The sequence below is a fragment of the Emydura macquarii genome, unplaced genomic scaffold (genome assembly GCF_026122565.2).
Source record: "Emydura macquarii macquarii isolate MOO-44397 ecotype Brisbane River unplaced genomic scaffold, CSIRO-AGI_Emac_v2 contig_1451, whole genome shotgun sequence".
In the NCBI taxonomy this organism is placed as follows: Eukaryota; Metazoa; Chordata; order Testudines; family Chelidae; genus Emydura; species Emydura macquarii.
This window is the reverse complement of record NW_027131588.1, coordinates 130,776-143,817: the sequence shown is the minus strand read 5'-3', so window position 1 is coordinate 143,817 and position 13,042 is coordinate 130,776. Positions and strand designations below refer to the sequence as shown.

Genomic DNA, 13,042 nt, shown 5'->3' with positions numbered 1-13,042 from the left:
CAAAGGCAGAATATAACTTAATTGTCCTCTTACTGAAACACTGCTGGAGCTCTTTTTTCTAGAGGGAGTTCCTGGAAGTTTCCTCTATATTACAGCAGACTGGTCACCACTCCCCACATGAGGGAGTAGTATCCCAACTCTCTATAGTATTTCCAGAAAATCTTTTAATGAACATTGGCCCTGTGAACTATCATCTTGGGTCCCAGATGCAAGGTACTAGACTGTGAGAACTCTAACAACTGCAGGATTTGACACGAAGATGGCTATCTTCAAATTTCCATCCAAGGAAGATGACCTACTCATCCACAACATAAATTTATAAATACCCTTGGTCTTCAACAGGGCAATTAAGCTCACTTCATACTGTGTAACATTTATAGGAGATGATATGATGGAAGCCCTGAACACAGCACTCTTACCTAGTTCTTCTATTCCCCACAAGCTCCTTTTTTCCAGTTGGTGAAGGAAATCCCCCTTTTGGTGCCTTCTAGAGGGTCATAGTCCACATGAGTAACCCCTAAGGCCTTCTGAAATCTGAGACATTTATTCTTCAACAGTATGCTGGAATCCAGAAGTGGATACTGAGAACTATATTTCTGCCTAGTTCTTTTCCACCATTCAGGCAGGACTAGTAAATATTACTCTAGTCTTTTTCAGGCCTCTATCAACTGGAACCAGAAATCTACTCTTAGGGAGACATCCTAGTCAGAGGCTTGAATCTAATCCCTCTGAAAAGGAGAATGTCTATGTATATGCAGTTCTTTAACTACATGTTTCATATTCAAACATGTTACATGACACTAGGCATTTGGTCTCACAAGTTATGGTGGAGGAATGGACTTATAGAGCTGGTTCAAGAACTACTCTGTTTCCATCTCCCATGTGATTCCAAACAACCTTCTAGCAATAATGCAGGGCTGGCAAGTTCTAGAAGCGAGATGGTGATTCTAAAAGGAAGAAAGGCTGGTGTCAGGTGTCAAACCCATTCTGTTGAACCAGTGAGAGAGCGTCCTTAATCTGTTCTGCAGAGAAGCAAGAAGAAGCCGAACTAGTGGCTGAATGAGCAGGTGAGGAGATGAGAACACTGTTGCTAAGTGATAAGCATGGAATAAAATTTCTGATGCTACAGGCATTTGCCCCAAGACCCACATACTATTCCAAAATGCAAAATTCCTCTAAAAAAACAAAAGGACACTCGTTTTCCACAAGTAAAAAAGTGTCCCCTGCTAAACAACTTCACTGAACTTAAAAAAGGAAGTATCTGGTCTCCTCTTTGGAGAAAGAGATAATGGGAGGGACAGTCAGTTCAGCAAACATGCCAGAAGGAGGGGCTTTCATTTGTCTTTGTTCTCCAAAGCTAGTCCTCCACCCTGAAAAAAGGAGGAACTCTGCCTCTAGTAAAATGGAGTGGATAGAATTATTATTATTTCTGTCCAGATTAGGAGAGTCAAAGAAGGAGAAAAAGAATTAACCAATTTTGAAAATAAAAAACGAGCACTTTCCTAACTAGAGAAACAAAAATAAATTATGTTAATTAGCAAGAGTATTCCTTAACGTCAGATGAGGCAGGGGAAAACAGGAAACAATGACTGAAGGTATTGATATCAGTTATGTCTCCCCTGAGAAAGATTTATGCCACTTTGTGGTAAAACCACTGAACATTTTTTGAAGTCTAGTCATATAGCACACTACCTGAGCTTGAAATCAGAGACTTTGAAGATGAGTCCTAATTACAGTGGGTCCACTTCAAAAGTTCATTCCAGTTTTGGAAGTATTGCCAATTCCAGTGGTATTGCCCATTTTAAGTATAGTATTAATCACTACAACCAGTAGTATCTCAAAAACCAGAATGAACTATTAAATGTGCCCATTGTACTTTATCCTAGTGAAAATGACAGCAATCAATACCAAAACCATTCTTGTGCCCAACCTAAACCCAACTAGAAATAATTCTAAAGCAACATACCTGAACTCTGAATTTCCAGGTTGTTCCAACAGGAACACCAGGTACAGGTCCATAGTGGTTAGAAGGAACAATAGTGCATTCCTTAGTGCGACCAACACAGGCCATACCCTACCAACACATCAGAGTGAATAAATTAATTTTTTATTTTTAAGTTTGCTTGCAAAGTCTGATGCTGATAAAAGGATTTCTGACCATTATAATAAAAATGTTTTAAAATACATTGACTGAAAAATTGTTAACAGCAATTTTATGGAAATTCTCATTTTTATTTATAACCTTTATCTTTAGTCATCTTTAAAAAAATAATTTCTGCTGTTTTTAACTTTTAACAATGGGCAAAATTCAGCACTGGTTTACACACTGTACAATTCCACTGAAGATGGACTGATGTGTAATTTAATACTGAACTCTGCACAATTAATTTGTGTGTATAGTCACAGATATAACTGAGAGAGAGAGAGTGTGTTATATTTATTCTATAAATACACTTTACCTTGCCCCAGTCTCGCTGACTCTCAGTACTGGCAGATGGCATCTTTGCTTTCTTTTTACTCTGCTTGAGCTTTTCCCCAGCCTTTACAACTTCATTAGAATCATTTTTGCAGGAAGGACAGTACCTTAAAAAAAAGTTTTGACAGATTTTTTTAATTGCTGAACCTAATGGCAACATATTTGCTATAGCCAGAATGGAGCTAATTAATCCATCTTTTCAAGGTTTTGCCAACCTCTAAAACAATTCCAATGTAATATAACTGATGACATTAATACTGCTTTGCACTTATATTGTACCTTTCATCCTAGATTCTCAAAATACATAAAGTACATCTTAAAGCAGAATTCTAACTAAAACGTAACTCCTAATTCCACCTCCAATTCAAATTTATGCAATCTCATTGTCTTTGATAGGGATAAACAAGTATAACAGAAGGATCTGATTTTGACCTTGATGTTGGATCTTACTTAACAAAGAGGCATGAGCCAGATTAAACTTTAGCGGTGCGGGTTCTGCATGGCTGGCTATGAAAAGAAGAAGAATAAAAAGCTGTCATTCTCACTTTTCTGACCATAATCACACTGTAAATAAACCTCCCAATAGCCTTATGAGGTATATATTATAATAAACCTATTATATTGTGAAACAGGAACCTCTTGGTGCCAACTGGCAGACAATACAAAAGTGCATACGGGTTACTGAGATCCCCTGAATCTGGTATCTACATAATAGTTTGCCAAAGGGTGGGTCACCATGGTCATATAATCACTTAGAAATGTATGTATGGCTAATATGTATGAAGTTATGTATATTATATAATGAAAATTATGTTCTTAAGTCATGTGAATTAGGGCTGGTCACCAGAAGGTATTAATATGTTGCTTTCAGACAGGAGACGCTTATCTATCTTTCTGGCTATAGGTAAATTAAGTATTGTGTACTTCACAATGGTTGCCTATTGACAGACTGAGCAAAATGCTAATCAAGGAATTGTGAAAACTACAAGGAGGTTCTCCTACAGGAAAAACAAGCAATCTGGTGTGTCCTGTTTATGAATAAAAACAATGGAACATTGGAACTATAACTGGAGGTAGAGAGAAACACTACATCCTCCACCTAGGGGACAAGCTGCCCGTGTGCTGATCTTATGAACAGAGGGTCATAGCCAAGCTGGCTGTTAAATACTGGGAGAAAGACTTTAGTAAGCTAAATATCATTAGATAGGAAAATGTCTTGTTAGTTAAGTCTAGGCTCTAGAAAGTGGGTTATGATTTTATTTTACATGTAACCAGTTGTTTCCAAATATTTCTATTTGCTATCATTTGAATCTCTATATATCGTTAAATACACTTCTTGTTTTTACTATAAACTTATCTAATTGCTGTGTGCAGTGGTGATCTCAGGTGAAGCTGGTAATCGGAAGTGTACTGCTTCTTTGGGAGCAGATGACCTGGGAATTGTGAGAGTATTCAATGGATCAGGGGCTGGACACTCTAAAGCAATGCTCGGAGGGCTCAAGGTTAGAGAAGAACCTATGGCTAACTTGCAGAAGGACAGAAGTTCCTACCTAGGCAGAAAGGAGAGTGCTTGTATTGCATGTGGCTATCAAGTTGGGCACCTGACCGTGGCAAGCACAGAGAAGGCTTTCTCACATTAATGGCAGGGGGTAGTGAGATGCCTCACTACCCTGGGTACTCTCAGGAAGTGTCACATATATACAGATTGAGGTACAAAAATGGTAAGTTAGTTTCCCAAGATCATACAGCAAAAGAGCAAGGGTTTGACAGTTTTTACATTTAACATGGAAATGGTTTTCCTTGGGCTTGATCCAGCAATATGCTGAGCACTCTGGCCCTGGTCCAAAGCACAGTACTTAAGCATGAGTAGTCCCACTGAACCGGAAATTGCTGAAAGGTAGGCAATGGTACTACTAGTTTTCTTAAAGCTAAGCGAACATTAAAGTGCTTTGCTGCATCAGGGCCAGAGTGCTCAACACTTTGCAGGATCAAGGCCCTTGAGCAGATATGCCTTTGAGTGTTCCACTTAAAATTGGTGTGGATTTGACCTAGTTAGGAGTCTTCTAATATTTCATACTGTACATATACAGTAGATTTTGTACTGCATTTTGGCTAAGTTTTTAAAGTGAGAAGCTAAAGAAGTCTGTACTACGTATACGTGCACAGTTAATTTCTTAGTCAATTGACTTATTCCTTGAATTACACACAAGACAGGTTGTGCTGTTGGTTAACAAATAAAATGTAAAGAGAGTTCATGGATGGTGACAGACAATCTAATATAAGAAGTTTAAGGGTATAATTCTGGCTATATTGAAGTCAATGGCAAAACTCCTATTAACTCAAATGGGGCCAGTATTTCACGCTAAGTCAATAAAGGACAGTGAAAATGACGTGAGAAAGGAATGAAAAAATACAAGATGCCAGACATCTGTATCTAAGGTTGTTGGGAAAATGTATGATCTATATTGTTATTGGAAATGTAGTATGCAATAAAAGGACTGTGCGATAATGCATATTCACAATAAGGCAAATTTAAAAGTGTGCATTAAGCTTTAACTATGTCATTTCCTGCTTTCTGAATCCTTAACCAAGCAATCTTAATGTTTCCTTGACTGAGCTTTGTATGGAATATTAAATACTGTTTAGCATATAAATAGACTGGTTCTGATCTGTCTGAGAATGCCTTATCAATATTTCCCAAATTGTGGGGGTGGAACCCCAGGGAGGCTGCCATGTTTAAATGTGTGGATAATTTTCCACTTTTAAAATAAACAAATATCTTGTATTCAACTAAGGGTCAAACTGTGCCTGAACCTATATTAGTATGCAAGGTAGAAAGCGAATAAGGAGACACGATTCTTTTGCATTTCTGTGCAGAGGCTTTACATTGCACAATTGCAGTCCTTTACACCAAGGTGAGTGCAAGGACCGCATAGGATTAGCACCACTATGTAACCCACAAGGAGGGACAAGAAGCAGGGTCATAGCTCTGCTATTCCACCGCACTGGCTTCCCTGACTAGAACAGTTCATCTACCTTCAGGAATAAAACTCAAAACGCTATGTCTATAGCAAACAAAACAAAAGTTAAATTTTAAAATAGAAGGAAAGTTACATACCTCATCAGTAACTGTGGTTCTTCAAGATGTTTTATACATGTGGATCCCATTTCTGTTACGTGTGTAAGTTCAGAATCTTTTGGTCAGGGGTGTCTGGAGGAGCTGTAAACATGCCCTAGATGTCCTATCTGAGGGAACACATGGCCTAGTGGTCCTAACTGCCACTTGGTTCCCCTCCTCTTCCAACTTCCAAGTATTCATAGAACTCCAGAGAAGTGTGGAGGAAGGCAGGTCATGAGGATCCACACACCCAAATCATATTCAAAATTATAGTTACTGACAAGGTAAATAACTTGTTTTTCTTCTTTATGTATTATCCATATGGATCAAGAAGCAGTCTCCCTAAGACTGTTGGCAGATCTGAGGAGTTCTAATTGAATACGGATTGCAATACTTTGTCAAAACTGGCATCAGACCTAGATTGTCCAAGACCTGATGTTTCACAAAGATATGAATGGAGCTCCAAGTGGTGTCTTTGCAATTCTCCAGTATAGCAATGTTCCTAAGGAAGGCTAAGCAGGGTGCCTTAGCTCTAGAAGAATGAGCCCTCTCTCTCCTAGAGGGTTTTAGGCCTGCCATCCAATATCCTATCTGCATGCACTCTTATCCACTTAGTGAGCAGTCCATTTCCACACAAAGATTATCTAACAGTGGCACCCAACCCGTGCTTTTTTACTTTTGAAGAACTTTCTCTGTGGCTCTCAGATGCAGCAGGGAGCTCACTTCCTCTCTCATGAATCTCTCATGACAAAGGTCACTGAAGGAAGACAGGAAAGGTGAGTGGGATGTGGGAAAGACTGGAACTGTATTCCATATCTCTTGGAAATTACCTCTTGGTCTAAAAGTCCAAGGTAATACCAAGTTCGAGGCTAGTTCAATAGAGATAGGCAGTTGCCAAACTGAAGAAACACTGGGAAGGGATTTTAGTGTTATGTTGGGGCTCCTAACATGCTCATCAAACCTGCTACTTGCTCAAAGAAAAAATGAAGCTGACAGAGAAAAAAAGATCTCCTTTGTATGGCAGAGAAGGGGACTCACTGGAATATCGATGTCTTTACTTCAGTCTGTAATGAGATTGCATTTAGAACCCGAAGGGCTCTACTCTCTCCGTTATTACACATAGTCCAAGAAACTGAAGTAGTGCTCTGGAGTCATTCAAGAGAGTGAAAGTATTAATCTTTTATTTTATTTTATTTTATTTTATTTTTTTTAACTAAAATGATCTGAACCTTTTAAAGGCAGATTCGTAGAGTGGCTTGGACCTCTTTAGGTATCAATGAAGAACATCTGCTAGTTACTGCAGTTAATATTAAACGAGATGATGCATTCGGATGTCTAGGACAGCCTGAAGAGAATGCTTTGCTAAGAGCTGACCTTCGGCACTAATCTCTTTTGAAAGCACCAATTTCTGTTCTTAGGGAAACTTGTCTATAACGGATGACAAACAATCCCAGGTATTTTGGTAGTTTGAGATACACATCTGTAAAGAAGCAAAAGAGCATATATTGCTGCAAAAATGTCACCTTTCTGGAGGTCTCTCTCTTTAGGCATTGATTTGGCATTACTCCTCTGCTTGAACCTCTCATTTGATGCTGACACCACTAAAGAACCACATGTTGGACGAGTGAAAAAAAAAAATTAAAACCTTCTGAGGCGCCTGATTACATCTATCCACTCTTTTGTACATAGTTGGTTTCAAAGCTGGACTAAGCCACAGATCTTTGGTCAATTCAAGGATTCCTGTTTTGGGCACCATGACCCTTAAATAGTGAAGAGCCTTTAGTATTTTGAATAATTTGTGAAATTTCTCCAGCACTACAACTAATTCTACACCCAATATCTCAGCTAGTCTGTAATCAGGCCATGTAATCATCCAGAGGTAAAACAAGATTGTGTGAATCTGCCTCATCAGCTGAAAAGGGGGAGACAGGATGAAGAACCAAAAGGAGATTGAAGCTGATGTAGAGGAATAATGACAAAGTCCTCCAGAAGAGTTGGTCAGTCTTGGAGTGGACCTTGAAGGTATAAGAGAATGGGTTTTCCTTGACAGGGATCAAGTTTTGGGTCAAGTACCATCAGAATAAAATGAAGGACCTCAAACTACTCTCGAAGGACCATAAGGCCAAGAAGCCATTCCATAGGATAAAAGTGTGAAGACATGAAACAAGTAGGATTCCAAGTTGTTGACTGGATGTCTCTGGAGTGTTACGGATGAGGGAGATATGCTGATCACCCTCATCTAAACAAAGTGGAGTTTGATGGAGTCTTATGCTTTTACAGGTGCATGAGTTCTAGGGAACTCATTGTCAAATCGGTGAAGACACAGGGTGATGTAAAAATGAAGGCTGTGTGAACGCCAGGATTGTCAGCATTAGGAGAGTCAGCTTTGACGGATTCAATTTCAAGATCATCAGTGTCGAAACTGTCGGTGCTGATATCTTGGGTGCCATATAAGTTGGCACTGGTATTTCCAGTGACAGGGCTTTGGGTGTTGTGCCAGTCAGCCACAGGGCAGTTAGAACTGAAGTTTTCAAGGGTGTGACTGTGGAAGTGTCCTTATGGGAGGGCTTTTTGGTTTTGCCCAGTCAAGCATCCCAGTGCTGGGGTGAGTCATGAGACTAATGACTACAGTTCTTTTTCTTCTTCCTCAAGTGTCAAATGAGGAAGAATGGTACTGGGTGTCCATTTTAGAGCAATGCTCCTGTCTGCCTCCTAATGTTGAGGCAACTTCAGGAGGGAAAGCAAGCTTACATTCAGCTTTCGTGCTTATACTCCAAATAATACCCCAACAGCCAAGGACCAGGAACCAAAACCAGATGATATATGGGACTGAAGTGTTGCATCATGACTTGCTAACTAACTGTGGGACTTTACTGCTGCATAAGCCAGTTGGCTATGCCTGGAGAACTCTGGGTTCGCCAAGTCCAAAGCCAATCTCACGAAATGCTCTAAGAGATAGATCTTCAGGTCACTGTCTCTATCATCAAGTTCCATAAAAAACATTCTGGTACTACATGTGCCTCTCCAAGACTGAAAAGGCACTGAGTGTGTTCATCAGATATGGATATCAGGCATGGACATCTGACCATCACACAGCTGCCAATAATTAAACCTAATAGTCTTAAGTTCTGCCAGGAGATGGGAATGGTATCTCAGCAGCAGATAAGTGAGGTAAAGTCAACTGAAAAAAAACCCAAAATTCAAATTTTGAATCCCAAATCTACTCTAACAAATGGTAGGATGTAAACTAAGTGATATATGACTGACTCTTAAGGATTCTGATCAAATCTTAATAGTGTAGGTAACACTGAGAGGATATCACTTCATTCCAAAATCACTGCCAAAGGTGGTAAGAAGGAACTGAGTGAAATTTGGACTTACATGAATTTGGGTAGGAGACACAAGGATAGCTGGGGCACATACACTGCCCCAAGAGATAACTACTGGTTGAAGATTGCAAACTTGCACACCCATGGTGTGAAAACACAAGTGGGATCAACACAGACAATACTCAAAAAAGAACTACCTTCCTCTCTTCCTACACCATCATACTTTTAAATATATGTTGAACATCCTCTGCCATGAAGTAGTGTAAATCATCCATCTCCACAGGAAATTAAAATATTCACAGGTATTTCTTTAATAAAATATTAATTTATTTATTACTTCAAGTCAGGATTGGGTTCTTAAAATTTTATTGGCATATACTTAATGGATTACACTTTATATTAATATGTTCTATTTAAAAATGGATTGATAAATGACTAATAGATGTTATGAGCATATTTCAAATATGAATAGTATATGTTACAGATAAATCTAAGCACTTCAGTTAAAAGAATAATAGATGCTTATAAGCAACTTATTTATCTGTGAGACTAAATGAATAACAATATAAAATTTATTAAAAACATCTAATAACCATTTACAAACTATTTATAAATGGAACCGTAATTTTTTATGTCAATTCTATGAATGAAAAATACACACCAGTGCCACAGGACTTCTTCCTCAATGTTCTGTATATCCATGACATTTAGTACTTCTCTGTAGTCTCAAATAGTAAAGACACCTTTTATAGAACAGAATTTTGCATAAAGTAGCATCCTTTTATATTTACCAGTCCTCATCTTCTGGTATCTTGCTTAAAGGTGGATTCAGGCAGTATATATGGTAGGCCATATTACATTCATCACACAGAAGTTGCATGTGAGCATCCTGTTTTCCACCACACAAATAACAGGAGCAAAAGCGACATTCCGTATCTGGGTCTGCCCTACAGTGCTTGCACTCAGGGCCACTCTTTCCTGTGAAGAAAAATTAGAAAAAGTCAAGCCACAGAGAACTGATTTCATATTCATAAATAGGCCATTATGGGGAGGGAAAGGGTAAGGGGGAAAATGTACGGTTATGCTGTGAGTGAAGGAACTTTCCTGCTACCTCTGTTTAAAAAAAAAAGGGGGGGGAGGGGGCGTGCAGACATAATGGTAGCTGTTGAGAACCATTTACTTACAAAACCGCATATATAATAATGTTACATCTAAAACACTAATGCTATGTCAATTCATGGTCTTGTATGAAAGACTTGCAAAATAGTCACTATCATTTACCAGCCCAAACACAAAATCTGCTCAATCCCCTCGCCATCATGCTGGTGATGAAAAAGCAAAGAGATATTTTACTTTTACTCCATCGAAAAAGGCCTCAATTCCTAAAACCAAGACAAGGGACACTGATTTCAATGAGAGTCTGCCTACACAAAGCTTATTACAGGACAACAGACTTATACCCCAATTCCATGAAGACTTTTCTGAGTAACTACTCCAGTGAGTAACCCTATTCAATCTGATGGAACTGCTCACATGAGAAAATTAGACCCCCAAAAGCTTCTGCAGAAGAACATGAACAAAACTATGAACTTTAGCCACAGTCAATTTTAATGCAAGGGGGGAAGGAGGAGGAATTTTACACAATCAAATAAAGAGAAAAAGACTTGTACTTACCTTGTAACTTGTTCTTCGAGAAGTGCTGCTCACGTCAATTCCATTGTAGGTGCGTGCACGCCCCAGTGCAGGCTTACCGGAATTTTTTTCCCTTAGCAGTACCCGTAGGGCTGGCTCTGGCACCCCCTAGAGTCCTGTGCACATGCCACAGTATATTTGGCGCTGCCAGCCCTATGTCACCGTTTCTTCTTGCCGTCAACTCTGATAGCAGGGATGGGGGAGGCAGGTCACGGAATGGACATGACCATCACATCTCAAAGAACAACAGTTACTAGGTAAGTAACCGTCTTTTCTTCCTTGAGTGATTGCTCATGTTGATTCCATTGTAGGTTACTTACAAGCAGTACCTAAGAGGTGGGTTCAGAGTTCACAGATGAGCTGACTGCACTACCACTCTGCTGGAGCTGGTGTCATCCTGCTGAACAATGGCGTAAAGGGACGTAAAGGTGTGCACTGATGACCATGTAACAGCTTTGCACATGTCCTGAATAGGCACCTGCTCCAGGAATGCCACAGAAGAGTCCGGCGCTCTAGTAGAGTGAGCTGACACGCTTCCTGGAAGGGGAACCGTCGCCAACTTGTAGCAGAACGTAATACAGGAGATTATCCAAGAGGAGATCCACTGCGAAGAGACAGGTAAGCCCTTCATCCTGTCAGCCACCGCCACGAACAGCTGCGTGGACTTACGGTTTTGCCCTCTCGATGTAAAAAGCCAGGGCTCTGCACATGTCCAGCATGTGCCACCTCTGTTCTTCCTCTGAAGCATGCGGCTTTGGGAAGGATACAGGCAGGAAGATGTCCTGATTGGCATGGAATTGTAACACCACCTTGGGGAGAGAGGCCAGGTGGGGCTTCAGGTGGACCAACTCACAGCTCCAGTAGCGTTGTGAACCAGTGCTGCCTGGGCCATGCGGGTACTATAAGAATCACATTCGCCTTGTCTCATATGATTTTTAACAGGACCCTGTAAATCAACGGAATGGGAGGGAAAGCATACAGAAGCCTCCCCGACCATGAGAGCAGGAAGGCATTTGACAATGCTCCATCATTTAGCCCTCGAATACAGCAAAACAGACTGCATTTCCTGTTGATCCTGGAAGCGAAGAGATCCACTTGGGGAAACTCCCACCTCCGGAAAAATCTTACTGGCTACTCACGGGTGGAGAGACCACTCGTGGCAAGGTACGAACGTCCTGCTGAGGCGGTCCGCTGTGGTGTTCCTGATACCTGGGAGGTGTGAAGCCATCAGGTGAATATCATGCTCTATCACTAGAAGATGGTGAGCCTGTGGAACCTGACAGAGGGCTGGGGAATGGGCCCCACCCTGCCTGTTGATATAATACATTGCAGCGGTGTTGTCCGGTTGGCGGTGAACTTGGACTATCTTGCCTCTCAGGAAAGGAAGGAATACTTCGCATGCCAGGCCGATTGCCCTGAGCTCCCTGATATTTATGTGCAGCCCCATGTCTTTCCTTGACCAGGTCCCCTGTGTGCTGTGAACCAAGCTGATGTGCGCCCTCCCGCCCCAAGTCCAACGCGTCTGATACAAGCGTCACCAAGGGGGCTAGGTCAGCAAAGGGAATCCTTTCCATCACTGACCGGGGATCTACCTACCATCCCAGGGTGGTTATGACTTCTGCTGGCACCATGACCACTCTGTCAAAGTAGTGCCTGCTTGCGGCGTATGCCGAGGCCAGCCACAGCTGGAACAGTCTGAGTCTCAGACATGCTTGATGCAGCATGTAAGTACACGCAGCCATATGCCCCAGCAACCGCAGACAAGTCCGTACTGTTGTAAGGGGAGAGGCTCGCAGGTCCCTGATCAGGTTCGACATGGTTTCAAATCGAGCCTGTGGTAGGAATACCCTGGCCTGAGTAGAATCGAGGACAGCCCCAATTAACTCTATTCTCTGTGCTGGCATCAGTGTTGATTTTTGTTCATTCACCAGCAGACCCAGCTGGTGACAGGTGGTCCAAACGAAGTTCAAACTGGCTTGGACCCGTGCCCATGACCTGCCTCTGATGAGCCGGTCATCTAGATAAGGGTAAATCTGAACCCCTCAGCACCTGAGATACATGGCGACCACCGCCATGCACTTTGTAAAGACCCTTGGGGCAGAGGACAGGCCAAAGGGTAGGGCCGTAAACTGGTAATGGGAACCTCCCACCACAAACTGGAGGAAGCACTTGTGTCCGGGAAATATCAATATGAAAATATTCGTCCTTCAGGTCGCGGGATCCAAGAAGGGGATAATAGAGGCTAGGGAGACCATGCGGAACTTCAATTTTTTTGATGTACCTGTTTAACCCCCTCAGGTCCAAGATAGGCCTGAGGCCCCCCCTTTACCTTGGGAATAAGGAAGTAGCAGGAATAAAAACCTCTTCCTCTCCTGTCCGCCGGAACCTCCTCCACAGCTCCCAGTGTGAGAAGGTTCTCCACTTCTT

General features: G+C 41.4%; 1 protein-coding gene across 2 annotated transcripts in view; it reads right to left on the bottom strand.

Moving 5' to 3' along the window:
• UHRF2 (ubiquitin like with PHD and ring finger domains 2) overlaps positions 1-13,042 on the bottom strand; it is a 165,231-nt gene that overhangs the window by 47,787 nt on the left and 104,402 nt on the right. The window contains exons 6-8 of one of the 2 annotated variants that reach the window (XM_067553073.1): positions 9,715-9,901; positions 2,460-2,583; positions 1,967-2,074 (exon numbers count right to left, since the gene is read on the bottom strand). In XM_067553073.1, the coding sequence (XP_067409174.1) occupies positions 1,967-2,074; positions 2,460-2,583; positions 9,715-9,901 (419 nt within the window). The remainder of the gene's footprint in view (positions 1-1,966; positions 2,075-2,459; positions 2,584-9,714; positions 9,902-13,042) is intronic. The other variant, XM_067553074.1, reaches the window with a different exon arrangement.